The sequence below is a fragment of the Podarcis melisellensis genome (assembly GCF_964234715.1).
Source record: "Podarcis melisellensis genome assembly, chromosome: 2".
In the NCBI taxonomy this organism is placed as follows: Eukaryota; Metazoa; Chordata; class Lepidosauria; order Squamata; family Lacertidae; genus Podarcis; species Podarcis melisellensis.
Window position 1 is genome coordinate 117,668,190 of NC_138529.1, and position 21,896 is coordinate 117,690,085.

The 21,896-nt window shown below is 48.3% G+C and overlaps 3 protein-coding genes across 5 annotated transcripts in view; all 3 read right to left on the reverse strand.

Annotated features, from left to right (window-relative positions):
• The window catches only part of LOC309364436 (uncharacterized protein), a gene marked incomplete at its 5' end in the record, with an annotated part of 133,318 nt that overhangs the window by 15,975 nt on the left and 95,447 nt on the right, over positions 1-21,896 (reverse strand). The window lies entirely within an intron of this gene.
• On the reverse strand, positions 577-7,041 carry LOC309364624 (uncharacterized protein). The gene is made up of 4 exons (XM_081902296.1): positions 6,955-7,041; positions 4,441-5,247; positions 2,522-2,648; positions 577-1,446 (listed from the first exon to the last, which is right to left on the reverse strand). The coding sequence occupies exons 1-4, from the start codon at positions 7,024-7,026 to the stop codon at positions 629-631; spliced, it is 1,824 nt and encodes a 607-aa protein (XP_081758422.1). The 5' UTR covers positions 7,027-7,041; the 3' UTR covers positions 577-628.
• Positions 11,151-21,147, reverse strand: LOC309364442 (uncharacterized protein). Of its 3 annotated transcripts, none has more exons than XM_081901743.1 (6): positions 20,991-21,147; positions 18,304-19,114; positions 16,706-16,876; positions 14,682-14,814; positions 13,330-13,581; positions 11,151-12,671 (listed from the first exon to the last, which is right to left on the reverse strand). In XM_081901743.1, exons 2-6 carry the CDS (start codon positions 19,018-19,020, stop codon positions 11,584-11,586), a joined length of 2,361 nt encoding a protein of 786 aa, XP_081757869.1. In that variant the 5' UTR covers positions 19,021-19,114; positions 20,991-21,147; the 3' UTR covers positions 11,151-11,583. The 3 variants fall into 3 exon arrangements, with proteins under 3 accessions (XP_081757869.1, XP_081757868.1, XP_081757870.1); XM_081901742.1 differs by having other exon boundaries at positions 20,928-21,147; XM_081901744.1 differs by lacking the exon at positions 16,706-16,876 and having other exon boundaries at positions 20,928-21,147.

A 21,896-nucleotide genomic window follows, 5' to 3' on the forward strand; every position in this document is an offset into this window, starting at 1 on the left:
CCCCCAAAAGAAGAAGAAGAAGAGTTTGGATTTGATTTCCCACTTTATCACTACCCTAAAGGTAAAAGTAAAGGGACCCCTGACCATTAGGCTCAGTCGTGGCCGACTCTGGGGTTGCGGCGCTCATCTCGCTTTATTGGCAGAGGGAGCCGGCGTACAGCTTCTGGGTCATGTGGCCAGCATGACTAAGCCGCTTCTGGTGAACCAGAGGAGCGCATGGAAACACCGTTTACCTTCCTGCCGGAGCGGTACCAATTTATCTACTTGCACTTTGAACTGCTTTCGACGTGCTTTTGAACTGCTAGGTTAGCAGAAGCTTGGGACAGAGCAATGGGAGCTCACCCCGTCATGGTGATTCGAACCACCGACCTTCTGATCAACAAGTCCTAGGCTCTCAAAGCAGCTCACAATCTCCTTTCCCTTCCTCCTCACAACAAACACTCTGTGAGGTGAGTGAGGCTGAGAGACTTCAGAGAAGTGTGACTAGCCCAAGATCACCCTGCAGCTGCATGTGGAGGAGCGGGGAAGCGAACCCGGTTCCCCAGATTACAAGTCCACTGCTCTCAACCACTACACCACACTGGCTCTCACTGGCTTGCCACCCGTCCCGGGGGGAAAGACAGGAGGGTCAGGTGCCCGCCTTGTCTTCGCTGTGTACGCTCTGGTGCCTGGCAAGGTGCGCTTTGCGGATGAAGTCCCTCCCGCACTCGGCGCACTTGTAAGGTTTCACGCCGGTGTGGATCCTCTTGTGGTTGATGAGCCCTGATCCCGAGTGGAACCTACTCCCACACTGTGAGCACTTGTAGGGTTTCTCCCCCGTGTGGGTCCTCTCGTGGACGGTCAGCAGCGAGTTCCGGCTGAAGCACTTCCCGCAGGCGGGGCACTTGAAGGGCTTCTCCCCCGTGTGGCTCCTGCAGTGCACCAGCAAGTGGGAGCTCTGGCTGAAGGTCTTCCCGCAGAAGGAGCACTTGTAGGGCTTCTCGCCCGCATGGCTCCGCTGGTGGTAGATGAGGCCCTGGCGCGAGTGGAAACTGCTTCCGCACTGGGTGCACTTGTACGGCTTCTCCACGTCGTGGGTCCTCTGGTGGAAGAGAAGGTGCGAGCTCTGGCCAAAGGTTTTCCCGCAGGTGGAGCATCGGTGGTAGGGCCTCTCCGGAGCGTTTTCACCCGAGTCCTGTCCAAAGTCCTCCCCTCTCATCTTCTGCATCTGGGGCGGCGGGCCTTCAACGAGGATTTTTCCATTTTCCGCAGGGGAAACGGACACCACCAATCTGTTCCGGACGTGGTTCCCCTGCGGGGTTTTGGGTCTGAGCTCCTTCGGGGCAGTTTGCCCCTGCTCAGGACCCCGGGGGCTGCAATCAACGGACCTCCTTTGGGGTGCCCGATGTAACTCCACTGGCTTGGGCCTTGCCTGCAGATCGTTGTGCTCGTTCGTTTGCCTGCAATCTGTTGGAATCAAGAGAAAGAATTAGAACGTAAGATTAGCCTGAGGGATCAGGCCAGCGAACCTGTCAAAGAGCGAGTCAGCAGTAAATCACACCACTCAAAGTTGGAGTTAACTGTTTGTTTGTGTTTTTGGACAAAGTAATAATCATAAATAAATAATAAATAAATAAGAATAACAATGTGCACCCCACGCGCGAGACCATGCCATTGTAATTATCCACCCTCCCAAAATTTCAACTCCTCTTGCGATGGTTTGACTCCTTTCCGTTCCACCCCCATCGTTCTACCTGGACACCGAGGTCCAGCGCTGAGGACCTTCTGGCGGTTCCCTCACTGCGAGAAGCCAAGTTACAGGGAACCAGGCAGAGGGCCTTCTTGGTAGTGGCGCCCGCCCTGTGGAACGCCCTCCCACCAGATGTCAAAGAGAACAACAACTACGAGACTTTTAGAAGACATCTGAAGGCAGCCCTGTTTAGGGAAGCTTTTAATGTTTGATGCATTACTGTATTTTAATATTTTGTTGAAAGCTGCCCAGAGTGGCTGGGGAAGCCTAGCCAGATGGGCGGGGTATAAATAATAAATTATTATTATATTATTATTATTTCCATTTTAACAGTACAAATTCTACAAACACCTTCCATATCTCCTCGAAATAATTTCTCCTGCATATTCCCCATCTTACCTTAATGGCACATGTTAATTTATCGTTAATATCTATATCCCACACCTCTTTATACCATTCTTCCATTTTGTATTCCGCTTGCCCCTTCCACTTCCTAGCTACAATAATTCGTGCAGCTGTCAATAAATTTGTGAGCAAGTCCTTCCTGGCCTGTGAACCTTCCACCCCCTCGTAAATTGATAATGATGCTACCTCTGGACTTTTGGTCAGCTTTAACCCAGTGATTTCTGTTACCTCTGTTATTTCTGTTAACTTCATTAGTGTCATGTCTAATGAGCTCAGCAGCTCATCCCTGGTAGGTTCTTTAGATGTGATTCCTGCACTGCAGCAGGTTGGACTAGATGACCCCTTGAAATCGCTTCTGATGCTACAATTCTGTGATTTTGTGCTTACCCAGCAGGCTGTCACCACAGTCTTTTTCCTCCTTTGCTTCTCCGCATGGCTGCGTCTGGGCTGGAAGCACAGAGGTTCGCTCTGTTCCTAAGAAACCAACAGCACCCTCCTCACCCAGCAGAGGCTCCTGAAACAAGAAACAGTTTTAGCCAAAGGTCTGCAAATTCCTGGCTGAACCTAACTCGCAATGTTTTAGTGACAATAAGGACACAGGAACAGCGTTCTGGATCAGGCCAATGGCCCATCTAGTCCAGCATCCTGCTTGGGCTGGGTGCTCATCAGTATGCAGATGATACCAGCTCTAAAGGTAAAGGTAAAGGGACCTCTGACCATTAGGTCCAGTCGCGAACAACTCTGGGGTTGCGGTGCTCATCTCGCTTTACTGGCCGAGGCAGCCAGTGTACAGCTTCCGAGTCATGTGGCCAGCATGACTAAGCCGCTTCTGAAGAACCAGAGCAGCGCATGGAAACACCGTTTACCTTCCCGCCTGAGTGGTACCTATTTATCTACTTGCACTTTGACGTGCTTTCGAACTGCTAGGTTGGCAGGAGCAGGGACCGAGCAACAGGAGCTCACCCTGTCATGGGGATTCGAACCGCCAACCTTCTGATCGGTAAGCCCTAGGCTCTGTGGTTTAACCCACAGCGCCACACAGCTCTACCTCTCTTTTATATCAGAACCAGTAAAGGCGATGAAAGTCCTCTGTGAGTGTCTGGAGGTGGTTGGAGGATGGATGGCAGCTAACAGATCGAGGTGGAATCCTGACAAGACAGGGGTAATGTTTTGGGGGGATAGGAGGCAGACAGGTGTGGAGGATCCCCAGGTCCTGAATGGGGTAACTTTGTCCCTGAAGGGCCAGGTGCAAAGCCTGGGAGTCATTTTGGACTCACAGCTGTCCATGGAGGTGCAGGTCAATTCTGTGTCCAAGGCAGCTGTCTACCATCTGGTACGCAGGCTGAGACCCCGCCTGCCTGCGGATTGTCTCACCAGAGTGGTGCATGCTCTGGTTATCTCCTGCTTGGACTACTGCAATGCACTCTATGTAGAGCGACCTTTGAAGGTGACCCGGAAACTGCAACTAATCCAGAATGCGGAAGCAAGACTGGTGACTTGGAGCAGCTGCCAGGACCACATAACACTGGTCCTGAAAGACCTACATTGGCTCCCACTACGTTTCCAAGTACAATTCAAAGTGTTGGTGCTGACCGTTAAAGCACTAAACAGCCTCGGCCAGTATACCTGAAGGAGCATCTTCAACCTCATCGTTCAGCCTGGACACTGATGTCCAGCTCTGAGGGCCTTCTGGCGGTTCCCTCGCTGCGAGAAGTGAGGTTACAGAAAACCAGGTAGAGGGCCTTCTCAGTAGTGGTGCCTGCCCTGTGGAATGCCCTCCCATCAGATGTCAAGGAAATAAACAACTACAGTGATACCTCGGGTTACAGACGCTTCAGCTTACAGACGCTTCAGGTTACAGACTCCGCTAACCCAGAAATAGTACCTCGGGTTAAGAACTTTGCTTCGGGATGAGAACAGAAATCGTGCTCCAGCGGAGCAGCGGGAGGCCCCATTAGCTAAAGTGGTACCTCAGGTTAAAAATAGTTTCAGGTTAAGAACGGATCTCTGGAATGAATTAAGTTCTTAACCCGACTTTTAACCTGACTTTTAGAAGACATCTGAAGGCAGCCCTGTTTAGGAAACTTTTTAATGTTTAGTGTTTTATTGTGCTTTTAATATTCTGTTGGGAGCCGCTTAGACAGGCTGGGGAGACCTGGCCAGATGGGCGGGGTATAAGTAATAAATTATTATATTATTATTATTTGTCACCCCAGCCAGACAATAAACACTCAAGGAGGGTCTGAAGAAGAGCTGGTATGGGGAAGTGTCCTGAGCGTTCCTTCACCTGGATTAGACCTCCTCACCTTCTGCTGTTCCCATCTCTCTGTCTCCTTCTGCCTTCGTAGAAAATCCTCCGCCAGGGCCACCGCCTGGGAACAGCTGTCTGGGCCGCATTCCCTGACCCAGCTCTGGATCTCTGATGGCAGGATGGTCAGGAACTGCTCCAGGATCAGCAGCTCCAGGATCTGCTCCTTGGTGTGCCTCTCCACTTTCAGCCAGCGGTGGCAGAGCTCCTGGAGATGGCTGTAGGCCCCTCTCGGACCGTCAGCCTCCTGGTAGCAGAAGCGCCGGAAGTGCTGGCGCTGCTTCTCCCTGCTGATGGCATCCCCGCGCAAGATGGCCGCCTTCACTTTCCCATAATCCTCTCTGTCTCTGGCCTCCAAGCTGCCAAAAGCCCATTCGGCCTGTCCGCTGAGGGCCGGCAGGAGTCGAGCCACCCACTCCTCTTTGGGCCACTGACAGGCTTTGGCCACTTGCTCAAAGGAGGCGAAGAAGGCCTGGGCGTCGTGCCAGGGGGTGGGCTCCTCTGGCCACTGTGGGATCCCCCACGCCGAGTGAGGAGACTCCACTTCCTTCAGGAACTGCTGCCACTGGGCTTCCCAGCACCGAAGGATCCCTTCCCTTGGCTCCTGTTTCACCTTTTGCTGCGAATGTGGCGTCCTCCTTGGGTATTTCTGGGTATTTTCTTGGGTATTTTCCCCAGATCCCTCTGACCCTTCCACCAGTCTGAGGCCTAGAGGGTCTTCCATCTGCAGGCCGGTGGCAATTCCTCCACAGGACACTGACAGTCTCCGAATATTTCCGTAGATGCCCAGGAAAGGGGATTTCTTCTTCAGAGGGTGGGGGAGAGGAAGAAAGGAACACAAATAAACATTTGTTTCAAGATCATCAGCAAACATTTTATGCCAGCTTATTTTCTTTCTTATTTATTTATTTATTTATTTATTTCATTTATATCCCATCTTTCTCCTCCACAGAGATCAAGGTGGCACAGATGTTTTGCTTCTTCCTCATATAAGGTTAGGGAAGCGGGTGGCACTGTGGGTTAAACCACAGAACCTAGGACTTGCCGATCAGAAGGTCGGCGGTTCGAATCCCTGAGATGGGGTGAGCTCCCGTTGCTCGGTCCCTGCTCCTGCCAACCTAGCAGTTCGAAAGCACCTCAAAGTGCAAGTAGATAAATAGGTACCGCTCAGGCAGGAAGGTAAATGGCGTTTCCGTGCTCTGCTCTGGTTCGCCAGAAGCAGCTTAGTCATGCTGGCCACATGACCCGGAAGCTGTATGCCAGCTCCCTCAGCCAATAAAGCGAGATGAGCACCGCAACCCCAGAGTCAGCCACGACTGGACCTAATGGTCAGGGGTCCCTTTACCTTTTACATATAAGGTTGGTTAGGCCGAGAGGCAGGCGACTGGACCTCAAAGTCACATAGTGAGCTTCACGGCCGATCGGGGATTTGAACCCATGTCCCAGCTCCTGGCCTAGCACTCTAACACAAACGCCACACTGTGGCCACGGATTTATCCTCTCATTGAGAATGAGACCTGCGGGGTGAGGGTAACATAACCAAATGCCCCCCACCCGCCATGAGAGGATGGGGAGTCCCTGCATCACACAGAGAGCCTCATAGCTTAGAAATCCACACACCTCAATAACAAAGCAAACACACATCTCAAATCTGCAACCCTTACAAAAAAAGAAGAAATGCCATTGCTACTGCTATTCTGATGGAAACTCGGGTCACTCAACGTGCCCTCAACACCATATGGTGGCGACGGGAATATCTGCATGCGCAGGGCTGCCATGTTTCAAAAAGTGAAAATCCGGGCACAAAAGTCGTTGAGCTTTTTCCATTTTCCTGGACAGTTCAGCAATTTTACGCCCGGAGGGCAGAATACCAGCTATGCCTGAGAAATTCAAGACATATGGCAGTCCAATGCTTGCAGGAATATCGGAAGAGACTCCCTACTGTCAGACCCACCCAGCCAAGTACTGTGTACAATAATGGGCAAAGTCATTTCAGGCAGGGGACGTTCCCAACCCTACCTGGGGGTGCCAAAGACATAGACAGACAGACAGAAAGACAGACAGACAGACAGACACAGGTAGGTAGGTAGGTAGGTAGGTAGGTAGATGATAGATAGATAGATAGATAGATAGATAGATAGATATCTGCATTGATATACTGCCCTCTCATAAAATAATCACTGCTGTGTACAGCGAGATTACAAACGTAGCAGGAGACTGAATCCGGGAACTTTTGCATGCAAAGCCCCCTTTTTGCTGCAAATCGCTCTGAGCTTATCCCCTTCACATCTTACCCTTCAGTGGGCAACCAGGATGGAGAATGAGCCTGGGGTCTTATGCAAAGCAAATAATAGATCAGGGAGGAGGTGGAGGCTACAACCCTGAGCTACTAGCTTTCTAGGTGCAAGGCATTATGGACCACTAGGAAGCATTCCATCGTGCAAGACCCACGTCAGTCAGCAGGAGAGTCTCAGGAACGCTGCAGCCCTGCCTGGGCTTCACCACCTCTCACCTGCTGCACCTCCCTTTGCAGGTGCAATTCCTCCTCCCTCCCCACCTCCCTTTGATCTGGTCTCCTTCTCATCCCAGAATCGGGCTTCTCCTTCAGGAGCTGCAGCCCCAACAACAAAACGAAGAGATTGTGTAATGATAACCTCACCTAAAGGCATAGCCCCCCACACACACAAAAAAGAGAATCGGTTTCCGGGGGGAGGGGGAAAGAGGATGGAACAGGAAACGGGGCTTTACATCCTGGGTTATGTTTTCACCACTTCCGTTTCCGCCTTTCTAGGAAGATGGAGGGTCCTCCAAGGAACTCTCTCGTTTTAACTCCTCCATAGGCAGTGGGAAAAATCCCCTTTTACACACAGAGACAGTGTTTCCTCTAGCACCTTAATTGTACAGTATAGCTTTCATCATAGGCTGAAGAAGCATCTTTTTATCCTGTACTCTGACACCTGAGATAAAAGGGTGTTCATTTCATTTTTTAAATTTTATTTTATTTTACCCACCCTTTTCTTTTAATTGCAAACCCTTTTTCACTTATAATTGTGTTTTCGCATTGCTCTGTTTCCTTCCTTTGTGGTGAAGCATGGGTAAGGGTTAGAATGTAATAATAAAAATTTTAAAAGATAATGATGCTTTTTGTTAGGACCAATAAAAAGGTTTTTTTTCTGAGTAGTGAGCAAGTTTTCATATTCCACAAATCCTCCCTTGATCGAAGAAAGCGGATGGATGGAGAAAGGTCCCCCCCTTAATGTGAGAACCCGGGGACATCAAAGGAAACTGAACGCTGGAAGATTTGGGACAGGCAAAAGGAAAAGTCTTCTTTCCAGGACAGCAGAGCAAAACTGATTATGGAACTCTCTGCCACAGGAGGCGAAAGAAAATGCTTCTTCACACAGTGAATAATTACATGAGACACGTTCCCAAACATGGCTTTAAAAGATTGGTCTTGGAGGTTGAGGTCATCAATGGCTTCTAGCCATGGTCAAGAGGCCGTAATGCTTTTCTATTCTGGGAGCTGCAAGAGGGGAGAAAATGGTACTTTTCTCGGGTCCTACTTGCATGTTCCCCATGGGCACTGTTGTAAAATTTAAGTTGCACACAGAGGAAAATGCCTTGAGAGAAATGATACTTTATTTTAACACACAGAACAATCCCAAAAAGCCACTTTGACTCTTCCAAAATGACCTCAAATATTCATATGCAGTTGGGGGAAGAAGATGGGGAGAACTTCCCCATTGTCTTTTCAATTGCAAATCCCTGCTAAGTTTCTGTCAATAGGTGTTAAGTTTGTAAGTAAAGAATTTAGAAACTAAAGTATTTACCACTCGCCCAGGAAATGCATTTTCAGATGCAGACAGGAGAGAAGCCTCATGCTCAAATTTCTCTGGGAGATATATGATGTTTTTGGGGTGGTCTTGGGCTAAGGGGTGGGCAATTTCAAGTCTATATTTGTTTGTTCGGGGTCTCTCCTACTTCCTTGCAAGGAGGGGAGGGAACTCTGTTGCAACAGAAAAATAAAGATCAGCCTTGCTTTTCACTGCCTCCTGCCTCCTCCATCCATTTTTCTGAAATAAATAAATTAAGCTCCTATATATATAATAAATGTTCATAAATGTACCAAGCAAACACATACATAAATATGTCAACCATATGTCTGAAGCAGTGCAGGAGGGCAGTCCTGGAGCCATTTTAGCTCCCAAACTGACCAAATGTTTACTCTGCAAGGTCAAAGGAAAATGGAAAAGCCTCCCCATTGTCTTTTCCTTCACAAAACCTGTCTTGAGGGTATATCTGTGTATGAATGGGGTGAGCGTGTGGCCTGGCTCACGAACTGGGTATTTGTCACTACAAAAGACTGGCCAGGTTCCCCAGGGTAAGCATTAACAGGTAACCTGGCAGACAGGAGATAAACAACGCACTTAGATTTCTGCTGTAGACCGCCCTTTCTGTGATGTATGTATGATGTTTCTGGGGGTGGTCTTGGACTCCAGGGTGGGCAATTTAAAGTGTCTATATAAGGGCGGGCACACCTGGGTTCTGGGTCCTCCTCCTTTCCTGCGTGTGAGGGGAGCACCCTGTTGCAACAGTTCCTAGAACAAGAGAATAGGAGAGTTGGCAAGGGACCACCTAGTCCTGCTCTCTGCAATGCAGGAATTATATATAATAAATGTTCATAAATGTACCAACCAAGCGCATACATAGATGTATGGACCACATGTCTGGAGCAGCACGGGAGGACCGCCCTGAAACCATTTTCACTCCCAAACTCACCAAATGTTTTCTCTGCAAGAAGGGAGGAGGTGGGGGAGCCTCCCCATTGTCTTTTCGTTCACAAATCCTGTCTTAAGGGTATGTCTGTGTATGAATAGGGTGAGCCTGTGACCCGGCTCAGGAATTAAGTATTTGTCATTACAAAAGACTGGCCAGGTTCCCCAGGGTAAGCATTAACAGGTAACCTGCCAGACAGGAGGTAAACAATGCACTCAGATTTCTGCTGTAGACCGCCCTTTCTGTGATGTATGTATGATGCTTTTGGGGGTGGTCTTGGACTCCAGGGTGGGCAATTTAAAGTGTCTATATAAGGGCGGGCACACCTTTGTTCTGGGTCCTCCTCCTTCTCCTGCGTGTGAGGGGAGCACCCTGTTGCAACAGTTCAATAAAGATCAGGCTTAGGAGCTGCTTTGCTTCTCAATATTCTCTGGTTGGCCTCTGTTCTTTTCTCTGACCGATGGAGAACCTACAAAGGACTCTATAAGGGCTCTTGTGTTCCCCATAAGGGAATAAGGGCAGATTTTCATTTATTACACTTCTCTGACTGATCATGGATTTAGGGGACTCAAGAGTCCCTTGGGAAGTTGGGCAGCAAAAGCCAAACCCCAATTTATTTACATCAGCAGTGCCACCGTGAGAACAGGGTGGGCACTTCTTATGTACTTAAAAACAGGGTATTAAAAGCTTTCTGAACAGGGCACAGTAGGAAAATGGGAAGATGCGTTAAACAGTCAGATCCATCTATCTCAATATTGCTCAAGACATACTGCCGCCTGAGTTCCCCTCATTGTCTGCGAGTCCTGGAAAAGCTGCTCCCTGCCTTGCAGGTCTTTTCCCACCTGGTCTGGAAGGGCAGGCCCCGGACTGACTCCAGCTACAAAAGCGGAGGCTGCCGAACAGACTTGAACCGGGGTACTGTTTAGTGGGGTTTGTATTGTGGGGAGCGTGTTGCTGTTAAATTTTTGTATCTCTTATTTTGCATATATACTCAAGCAAATGATCTGGAGTGCTCCAATATCTTCTTTCAGAGTGACTTAAATTGTGTTTTCCGCCAGTGTCTACTGCACGTAACGGAGTTGGAAGGCACCCCAAGGTTCATCTAGTCCAACCCCCTGCATAGCTGTCAACTTTTCCCTTTTCTTGCGAGGAATCCTATAAGGGAATATACCTTTTAAAAAGAAAAACTTTGACAGCTATGATCCCCTGCAATGCAGGAAACTTATCCCCAACATGCAGCTCAAACCCCTGATTCTGAGATTAAGTCTCGTGCTCTACCAACTGAGATATCCCAGCTGACAAGGCTTAGCTTCGGAGTGTACAGAACAAGTCCTCCCTGGTGTCATTCCCATAATAAGCCATCTCCAAACTTACCCTAACAGCCAGTCCTGAAGGTACAGCTCTTTACCCTGTACCCTTCTGGTACCTGAGAGGTGTATTTGCAGGACATACCCTATTCCTGCAATTGTAATCCAGTTTTGTTTTTTCTAAAAATTATTTATTAGATTTATATAGCATCCTTCATCGGAGGATCACAGGTTTACAGTATAAAAACACAAAAATACATAACGTAATAACAAACAAAACAATAACCCCCGCCCCAAAACACACACAGAGACACAGTTTCAAAGATAGGTTAATTAACCAAAGGCCTGGGAAAAGAGGAACGTTTGAATTTTTAATTGTTGTAACCCACACTTGGACCTGCTAGCAAAGGGTAGGTAATAAATTTAATGATGTATTGAATTTCAATTAAATTTAATGATGACCATGATCATGATAATAATCTGCTGTGCCTTTGTTTTCAAACAGCTTAGTTCTCGAATGTTTTGGCTCCCGAACACTGCAAACCCAGAAGTGACTGTTCTGGTTTGCAGACTATTTTTGGAAGTCGAACATCTGACGGGGCTTCCGAATCAGAAGCTGCACTTTGGAAGTCGAACGGACTTCTGGAACGGATTCCGTTCAACTTCCAAGGTACAACTGTACAGTGGTACCTCTGGATGCGAACAGGATCTGTTCCGGAGCCCTGTTCACATCCTGAGTAAAACGTAAGATGCATCTGTGCATGCACAGGTTGCATTTTGCTGCTTCCGCGCATGCGCATGATGTCATTTTGAGCATCTGCGCATGTGGCAAAACCCGGAAGTAAGGTTCCTGTGGTGCTTTTCCTCCGTTCATTCCAGGGAGAGTTCCGATTAACCAGCAAACCCCTAAGAGCAACCGAGGCAAGGTTTCTCCTCCGAGCGACGGCAACCAGCTGGAGACCCCCACAACAACGAGCAGGCCAGCACCAGTTTACACAGCTTCCTCTGTGTGGGTTTTTCTCACGAGATGGGAGTTCAAAACAAAGTTCTCCCCGCAGTCAAGAGCGCTCGTGGGGCTTCTCCCCGATGTGGACCCTGCCGTGTGCAAGGAGGAGCCGCTTGCGGCTGAAGCATTTCCCACAGTCCACGCATTTGTGGGGCTTCTCGCCCGTGTGGGTCCGCCGGTGCGAGGTGAGGCCCGCACTCCAGCCAAAGGTCTTCCCGCACTCGAAGCAGCGGTACGGCTTCTCCCCCGTGTGGATCCTGCGGTGCGAGGAGAGCTCGGCGCTCCGGCGGAAACTCTTCCCGCAGTCGGGGCACTTGTGGGGCTTGTCCCGCTGGTGGATCCTCGCGTGCTGGATGAGGTAGGAGACGCAGCTGAAGCGCTTGGCACAGACGGAGCATTTGTGGAGCTTCTCCCCCGTGTGGCTCCTCTTGTGCTGCGCCAGTTGGGCGTTGCGCCCGAAGCTCTTCCCGCAGGCGAGACACTGGAAGGGCTTCTCCTTAGTGTGAATCCTCTCGTGGAAGATCAGGTGAGACCTCTGGCGGAAAGTCTTGGGGCAGGAGGCGCACTCGTAGGGCCTCTCGCCCGTGTGGGTCCTCCTGTGAAGGATGAGGTTGGAGCTGCAGGTGAAGCGCTTCCCGCACGCGGCGCACTTGTAGGGCCGGTCGCCCGTGTGCATGCGCCGGTGGCGCAGGAGGTACGAGTTGCAGCTGAAGCTCTTGCCGCAGGCGGCGCAAGCGTACGGCTTCTCGCCCGTGTGGATCCTCTCGTGCACCACCAGGTAGGAGTTGCAGCTGAAGCTCTTGCCGCAGGCGGCGCAGCAGAAGGGCTTCTCCCCCGTGTGGATCCTCTCGTGGCGGATCAGGTGAGACTTATCCCGGAAGGTTTTGGGGCAGGAGGAGCACTGGTGGGGCTTCTTCTTCCCCTCGTGCATCTGCTGGTGCCGGGTCAGGTTGTCCTTGCGGCTGAGGCTCTTCCCGCACTCACCGCACCGGTAGGGCGCTTTCTGAGCCGGGGGTCTTTTGTGCCCCGAGAGTGGGGGGTCGTTTCCCGGGCACCCAGGAGGGATCGGATACCATTCCGCTCGCTCCAGGCTCCCCAGGCAACCGTGCTTCCCTTCGAACGCTCTCGCCTGCCTGCCATCTAACAGAACATGGGGAGAAGAAGGAAAGGAAAGAGGCATGTATGAGGACAGCGAGAACCAACCATCTAGAGTTACCAGCAGCTGGTATTACGAGTATTTTCGCTTATTAATTTGCATGAAGCAAACGTAACATGAGGTATGACTGTATTTTCTCACAAGCAGTGGGTAATATTCAATCGCATTTTACTCCGAGTAGACCCGCTGATGAATGAAGCTAAGTTAGGCCCGTTAATTTCTACTTTAAGTGAAACTTAAGTCGAGTAGGGACACAAGTGGCGCTGTGGGTTAAACCACAGAGCCTAGGACTTGCCGATCGGAAGGTCGGCAGTTCGAATCCCCGCAACGGGGTGAGCTCCCGTTGCTCGGTCCCTGCTCCTGCCAACCTAGCAGTTCGAAAGCACGTCAAAGTGCAAGTAGATAAATAGGAAACGCTCCGGCGGGAAGGTAAACGGCGTTTCCGTGCGCTGCTCTGGTTTGCCAGAAGCGGCTTACATCATGCTGGCCACGTGACCCGAAAGCTGTACGCTGGCTCCCTCGGCCAATAAAGCGAGATGAGCACCGCAACCCCAGAGTCAGCCACGACTGGACCTGTCAGGGGTCCCTTTACCTTTACCTAAAGTCGAGTAACACACATCGAATATGTGTCCTGTCTCTTACCGCTGGAGTTTCTTTGCTGGACCGTGACATCGCCAACTTCATTGAGATCTCCTCTAAAAGGAATGGATCCACATGTGGTCTTCTCCAGGTTGATCTCCTGACGGCTCTCTCTCATGTGCCGATTCTCCTGCTTATTCCATGGGGAAATGCTCTGCTCTGCCCTCTCTGGAGACAGACCGAGGAGCCCCAACTGCTCCAGACTGCCTGGAGTGTATTTTGCTTCTTCGCAAGCATCGACACAGCCTTCAGCGGCTAGAGAAAAAGAGAGTCATCCCAATCACAAACGTACGGTCAGCCCAGTGAAGAGCAGGGGCCAGGGGCAATGAAACCAGAATTTGAAGTGAGAATATCAGAAAAGGACCTTCATACGATAATCTTTATTCTCATTGTCCCAATGTACGTAGATTTTTAATTTCATTGTTCTGTATGGGACAATGACAATAAAGATATCACATATCGTATATCAAAATTGAAAAAAATCTACATCAGACATTAAAAAACCAACAAGCCTGCTATCCCAGCTATCCCAGCCTGGTTAGCCCCCTAAAAACTCTGATACCCCATTATTAAATACAATATATTCCCACAGAGACTACCTTACACAAAATCGCATTTGGATAGAAACTGTTTCTCAGGCGGCTAGTCCTAGTCTTTATAACCCTGTACCTTCTTCCAGAAGGCAGAAGCTGAAAGAGATAATTTCTGGGGTGCGCACTGTCCTGCGCTATCTCTGCAGCTTTCTTATGGCACCTGGAAGCGTAGATTTGATCCAAGGTGGGAAGAGTGCGCCCAATTATTCTCTCCGCAGTCTTTACAACCCTGCAGAGCATTGTTTTTCCCCTGACCGTGCAGCTCCCAAACCACACACACAGACTCTCCACACACACAGACTCTCCACAGTACAATGGTAAAATGATTTCTGTTCTCACCCTGAAGCAAAGTTCTTAACCCGAGGCACTATTTCTGGGTTAGTGGAGTCTGTAACCTGAAGCGTCTGTACCCCAAGGTACCACTGTACTGGGCCGAGCCCTATTTGTGATTCCCAGCAATACAGAACCATAGAGTTGGATCATTTAGTCCAACCCCCTGCAATGAGGGAATCTTTCTCCCAACATGGAGCTTGAACCCACAACCCTGAGATTAACAGTCTCAGGCTCTACTGACTGGAGCTCCCAGATGGGGCTAAGGAGAGCTGGGAGCCCGACAGTGGCTTTCGCTGTTGGAGCTGAGCCTACAGAGCCTCGAACCCGCAACCTCCCAAGTGCCACTGAGCTGTGCTGCCTGATCCCGGACTGAGCTCTGGAGGATTTTCTCCACTTCCGCCAGGAAGTCAGGCAGGTAACAATGCTCACCTATCAGACCGGCCTCTCCGCTGCCACAGTCCTCCTGCTTGGCTGCCACGCTGAGCTGTTTCTGGTCGGCATCTACAGGATCCTGGCTTGGCCCCGTGAAACTGACGGCCGCCTCCGCGAGGAGAGTCAGCACCTGGAAACAGGCGAGAGCAACAATTTAAAGCAGGGTGGACCAATCCATAGTGATGTATGGAAGTGATGTATGGAAGTAGTGATGTATGGAAGTGAGAGCTGGACCATAAAGAAGGCTGATCACCAAAGAATTGATGCTTTTGAATTATGGTGCTGGAGGAGACTCTTGAGAGTCCCATGGACTGCAAAAAGATCAAACCTCTCCATTCTGAAGGAAATCAGCCCTGAGTGCTCACTGGAAGGACAGATCCTGAAGCTGAGGCTCCAAGACTTTGGCCACCTCATGAGAAGAGAAGACTCCCTGGAAAAGGCCCTGATGTTGGGAAAGATGGAGGGCACAAGGAGAAGGGGACGACAGAGGACGAGATGGTTGGACAGTGTTCTCCAAGCTACAAACATGAGTCTGACCAAACAGCGGGAGGCAGTGGAGTGCCTGGTCCATGGGGTCACGTAGAGTCGGACACGACTAAATGACTAAACAACAACAACAAGGACCAACCCGTATCCCGTGAGGCCTCTTTCGGCAGCCCATGGCAACGTTGGAGGAAAAAACATCTTAAAGCCTAAAAAAGTTCATGTATGCCACCACAGCAGCAAGAATTCTTGTGGCGAGGAAGTGGAAAAACGAAACAATACCGACAATCACAGATTGGCAGATGCTCATGTTAGAATATTTACAACTAGCAAAACTGACGGGAAGAGTTAGAGGAGAATTGAACCAGAAACTATTTGGAGAATGGAGAATATTTAAGAATTATATGAGATCATATTGTACCAACCACACCATATTAGCAGAACTTGAGTGATACTTGTAAACACAACAAATACCCTTTGTGGAGTAGACGGGAACAATATTAAAGAATATAAAACTGTGCAAAAAAAAAAGACAGTGGAAACAGTACAATGAGAATGATTGGAAGACTCGTTTTGTCAGAAGTCTTTTTTATTTAAGTGTTAATTAGTAAGATTAAGTTTTTTAATGCACGTAAATCTGCTTTTTCTTCTTTCTTTTTTCTGTACTTTCTTCTTTTCTTAATTTTTTTTCTTTAATTTTCTTTTTGTAGTATGAGATTGTAAATTCTTTGTAAATTCTTTGCATATGTGTGTAATTTAAATTAATAAATATTATTTTAATAATAATAATAATAATAAAAGTTATTTTGTGTCATAGGTTGTTAACACACACACACACATCTTTTGTGTATTAAATTGGTTTAACAATTAAATATATTAAACCTGTTGTGCATTTAACACACACACAATCTCTCTATAAATGGCATATATTGTATGATATGAAATATATTTTAGTTTATATTTTAATTTACATTACGGAAATTTAATTCAGGGTGCGGCCCACGAGTACAGTGCATAGCTGTCAACTTACAGATTTGAAAATAAGGGACCAGCAGCCAAAATAAGGGATTTTCTGGGCACAGGTATGTTTAACTTCTGAGCCCCTCCGAGCCAAAGGCAGAAAGCCCAGCCAGCAGCCAAACGAAGCCTCAAGCGGTGGTTCCCACAGCGCAGCAACCCGGCAAAGGGGATGCAGCAAGGGAAACCACCATCACCTCTCCGCTGGGAAGCGCTGAGCAAAGGCGAGTCCCCAGGCAACGCGGCCGATTTGATGGGCACAAGGCATGCAAGCTCCACCCCCCAGTCATTCTTAGACTCCTTATTGGGTGAGCAACGCAGCCAAACAACACAGTTGGAGCCTCCCTCCTCCCTGGCCAGCAGGGAGGGAGAGGAGCTGCTTCCTTTGATACCCAGGGAATTTAAGGGACATCATCAATAAGGGACAGCGGCGGGACACGGCGCTGGGATAAGGGAGTTTCCCGCCAAATAAGGGACGGTTGACAGCTATGGTACAGTGGTACCTTGGTTCTCAAACTCACATCTGCTCTAGAAGTCCATTCGACTTCCAAAACGTTCACAAACCGAGGCATGGCTTCTGACTGGCTGATTGGCCCTGGAAAGCTGCCTTCAGATGTCTTCCAAAAGTCAGGTAGTTTATTTCCTTGACATCTGATTCTTGCTGCACACTTGGTCTGAGACGTTGGACCGCCCTGCCAGTACACTGATCAAAAAGTCACATTTCCCTAACACAACAGGTGACTAGAACGTTAAGACGACAGCATAATAATAATAAGGAAAACTGATGCAACATATTCCCTGCCTGCCTGCAACCTGATTTAGATCATTGATCCATCTAGCTGGAGGTCTTTCAGATGGAGGTCTCCCCCAGCCTGGGGGTCTGAATCTGGGACCTTCTGAAGGAAATGCAGACATTTTACCCCTGAGCTACGGTCTTTCCCCTACGCAAGGTCTTCTGCGCTGAGGTATACATGACTTGCACCAAGTCCCTCTGCCGAAATTGGCCCACTCAGCCGCCTGAAACCTTCTCACCTGCTTCTCTTTCTTTTTTATATATAATTTTCATTGAATTTTCTGTTTTACAATTTAAAATCCTCGTTTAAACATCCTTGAAATTTCAGCGACTTCCCTTCTTCTCTGTCCATGGTTCATTTTGCACAACATAAGTCCCTGAATATTTTACAAAAACTAAACCATTCAGTATTCCATTATTACATCCATCAAAATTTATTTACAAAATTTATCTGAATTCTGCCCACATTTTCAAGTGTACACAATCCCCCCCCATATATTCAATAAACATTTTCCAATCTTCTCTAAACCTATGTTCTTCTTGTTCTCTTATTCTATATGTTAAGTCTGCAAGCTGTGCATATTCCATCAGCTTAAGTTGCCATTCTTCTTTGGTTGGGACCTCGCTGGTTTTCCATTTTGGGGCTAACAAAACACGGGCCACAGTCGTGGCATACATAAATAACATTTTTTTACACCTGGGAATTTCCATCTGAAATATCCCCAACAAAAAGAACTCTGGGTTTTTTTGGGAAAGTGCTTTAGAACACTTTTTTCAATTAATTATGGATTATTTCCCAATACTCTTTTACCCTTTTACATGTCCACCACATGTGAAAGAAAGTTCCCTCCACCTCTTTGCATCTCCAGCACTTATCTGATTCAGCCTTAAAGATCTTAGCAAGCCTACTTGTAATCATTTTTACAAATTTACAGAAGGAGCGTCTCCACCCCCATCATTCTGCCCGGACACTGAGGCCCAGCGCCAAGGGCCTTCTGGCGGTTCCCTCACTGTAAGAAGCCAAGTTACAGGGAACCAGGCAGAGGGCCTTCTCAGTGGTGGCACCTGCCTTGTGGAACGCCCTCCCGCCAGATGTCAAACAGAAGAACAACTACCAGACTTTTAGAAGACATCTGAAGGCAGCCCTGTTTAGGGAAGCTTTTAAAGTTTAACAGACCACTGTATTCTAATACCTTGTTGGAAGCCGCTCAGGGTGGCTGGGGAGACCCAGCCAGATGGGCAGGGTATAAATAATAAATATTATTATTATTATTATTATTATTATTATTATTATTATTATTATTATTATTATATTTTTCTCCTCACCTGCTTCTCCATCCTTTCAGCATCCTTCTGGAGGAAGTCCTCGGCCAGGGACACCGCCTGGGCGCACGTCTCCGGCCCCCACTGCCTGACCCAGCTCTGGACATCGGCCGGAAGGATGGCCAGGAGCTGCTCCAGGACCAGCAGCTCCAGGATCTGCTCCTTGGTGTGCCTCTCAATCTTCAGCCACGCCTGGCAAAGGTCCCAGAGCTGCTTATGGGCCCCCCTCGGCCCCTTGGCCTGCTGGTAGCAGAAGCCCCTGAAGCGCTGCCGCTGCTTCTCCCGCTTCAGAGCATCCCAGCGCAAGATGGCTGCCTTCACTTTCCCATAATCCTCTCTGTCTCCGGCTTCAAGTGCAAGGAAAGCCTGCTTGGCTCCACCGCTGAGGGCCGGCAGGAGCCGGGCTGCCCACTCCTCCCGGGGCCACCGGCAGGCTTCCGCCACTTGCTCAAAGGTGGCCAGGAAGGCCTTGGGGTCGCCCCATGGCTTGGGCTCCTCCGGCAATGGGCCAGTGGGGCTGAGGGGCTGAGGGGCCTCCACCATCTTCAGGAACTCCTGCCATTGGGCTTCCCAGTGTTGAAGCAAACCCTCGCAGGGCTCTTCTTTAACTAAGGTTGCGTCTGGTGTTTTTTGGACGACTTCTCCGACGGTCTCATGGGGGTCCTTTCCGCTGCCGTCCAGTGCCTCCCCTTGCAGACAGCTTCCTGGGTCCATTTTCATGCCGGTTCCACCTCGGCTGGTGGCCTGAGGGACTCAAGAGAGTCGTGGCAGATGATGCTGCCACATTCTAGGCCGTCACGGAAGGGGTAGCTCCCTGGGTATAGCAAAGAAAGATCACAGAATTGTAAAATTCATAGCATTGGAAGGAAACCCAAGGATCATCAGGTGCAAGGCAAGAATCTTTTGCCCGATGTGGGGCTCAAACCGACAACCCTGAGATTAAGAGCTTCCTGGTCTGCTCCAGGTCTATTCAATTAAATTGATTTAGAAAGCATTTAACGTTTCAGAAATCCCTTAAGTGGTGTGTGCGCGGATGCCTGATGATGATCTCCCAAAGCAACTACTCTATTCCGAACTTAAAAATGGAAAGCGTAATGCTGGTGGTCAACAAAAGAGGTTAAAGACTGTCTCAAGGCAAATCTTTAAAAATGTAGTATAAACATTGACAACTGGGAAACACTGGCCTGCGAGCGCTCCAGTTGGAGAACAGCCTTTACCAAACTGAGGACGCAAGGAAGAAACGTGCTAAGAGGAAGGCACACTCGGCAAATCCACACCGGATCAACTCCTGCCCAGAAACCAATGTCCCCACTGTGGAAGGATGTGTGGATCCAGAATTGGCCTCCATAGTCACTTACGGACTCACTGTTAAAACAGTGTTTATGGAAGACAGTCTTACTCGGCTATGAGTGATCTCCGAAGAAGATATATCAGGATCAGACCGCTCCCCACAAAGTATCCTGGAAACTGTAATTCGTTAACAGTGCTCAGAGTTTTAGGACATCCCCTATTCTCTCCTTGTTGTGCTACAGTTCCCAGGGTCACAAAGTAATTATAATTGCAGCCTTCTTGCCTTCTAAATAAGGAGACAAGGCACAGGGCTAACATCACGGCAAAGGCCCCAAAGATGCTGGCTAGTGGTCCCTCCATGCCACCTACCATATTTTTTGCTCTATAAGACTCACTTTTTCCCTCCTAAAAAGTAAGGGGAAATGTCTGTGCGTCTTATGGAGCGAATGCAGGCTGCGCAGCTATCCCAGAAGTCAGAACAGCAAAAGGGATTGCTGCTTTCACTGCGTAGCGATCCCTGTTGCTGTTCTGCCTTCTGAGATTCAGAAGATTATTCCTCCTGTTTCCCTCCTCCCAAAACTAGGTGTGTCTGGTGGTCTGGTGCGTCTTATAGAGCAAAAAATTTTGTGATTGCCCAAACCTGTAAAACAACCTAAACAACATGTCACAAGATATGGCAGGAGGCTGTTCTGTGCATTGTGTTGCTTCTTCCCTTTAAAGTTGCCTCAATTTGCGAAGTCAACACAAATCAATTTTTCGTCGTCTCCTTGACAACTCATCATTTGAGGCCAGGACAATATGGATGATTCTCATTCATAACAACAACACAGCAGCTTTTCAAGCAATACAACAACAACAACACAGCACCTTTTCAAGCAATAATACAGCAGCAGCAACAACAACACAACACCTTTTCAAGCAATACAACAACACAGCACCTTTTCAAGCAATACAACAACAACAACACAGCAGCTTTTCAGGCAATACAACAACACCACAGCACCTTTTCAAGCAATAATACAGCTGCATTGCTGTCTTCATAATAAATATGATTAGGATACAATGGAGGACTGTAAATTCGATTGACCTAAAATATGCAGCTAAAAGAGTTGTTGTATTGCTTAAAAAACCCATGGGGGGGGAGGGAAATCCTAAGATTCGGAAGAATCTTGTGTAAAATTCTAATCTGTGCAAGAATATTATTTGTGTGAACGAATTTGCAAAATCAAATAACACGCAGGAATAAATATGAATATACAGCAGCACAGGCGTCAAATAAAACAACGGTAATAGATAGAGCATCAACATGACAATATAGCAGCGTTGCCCATTCCAACCTTTTCAAGTGACTTCTTCTAATATCAATAATAATAATATGGCAGCACAGTCGTCTGGCGCACCTTTTCAGCGGCGGTTTGCTGTGCAGAAATCTGCAAAGGAGCCTTTTCCCCAGCCCAACACTCTCCTCCCCAAACTGGAACACGCCACCCTCCCCTAGATGCTGGGAGCGGGGAGGGAGGAACCCCTTGATTGTCTCTTTCGCTAATTAGCGCCCCCCCCCCCAAGTCCCGTTTCCTCCCCGGGCATCTCCGTGCACCAAACCAGGCGCGCAACGCGTGCACAAACACACACACACACACTTTTCCGGGCGAGGGGGGAGAGGGGCTGCTGCGTTGAAAAGCACCCCGCGTTGCAGCGTCCTTGCTAGGCATCGCAGCCTCTTTCTGCTTTAACTCTTTGTGCATATCTCTCTCTCTCTCTCTCTCTCTCTCTCTCTCTCACACACACACACACACACACACCCCTATTTATAGCATTCATAGCCTCAAGGGTATTTTTCATTTCTTTTATATTTGTTTCATTTTTCATAACCCACAGCTATATTTTAGGACCCAGTCAGGAAAGCATGAAGCTCTTCATCTCTGGGTCGTGGGTTCGAGTCCCACCTTGGATGAAACAATTCCTGCATTGCAGGGGGTTGGACTAGGTGACCCTAGTGGTCCCTTCCAACTCTACCATTCTATTCCATTTTTAATTAGTCCTATTTTATTGTATTTTTTCATATTTCATACTATTTAGGTTTTTTAAAGTTATTTTTTCCATTTTAATTACATTTCCGATTTATTATTCATATTTGGGGGTTTTGTCAATTTTTATACATTGCACTATATTTTTATATTTTATTTTGCATGGTTTTTTCATTTTTTACTTTTTATATTCTATTTAATGTTTAGTATTTTGTTCGATACTTATTTTTTAAAATGTAATTTACAGCATTATGTTGTATGTGTGCAACTATATAAGAG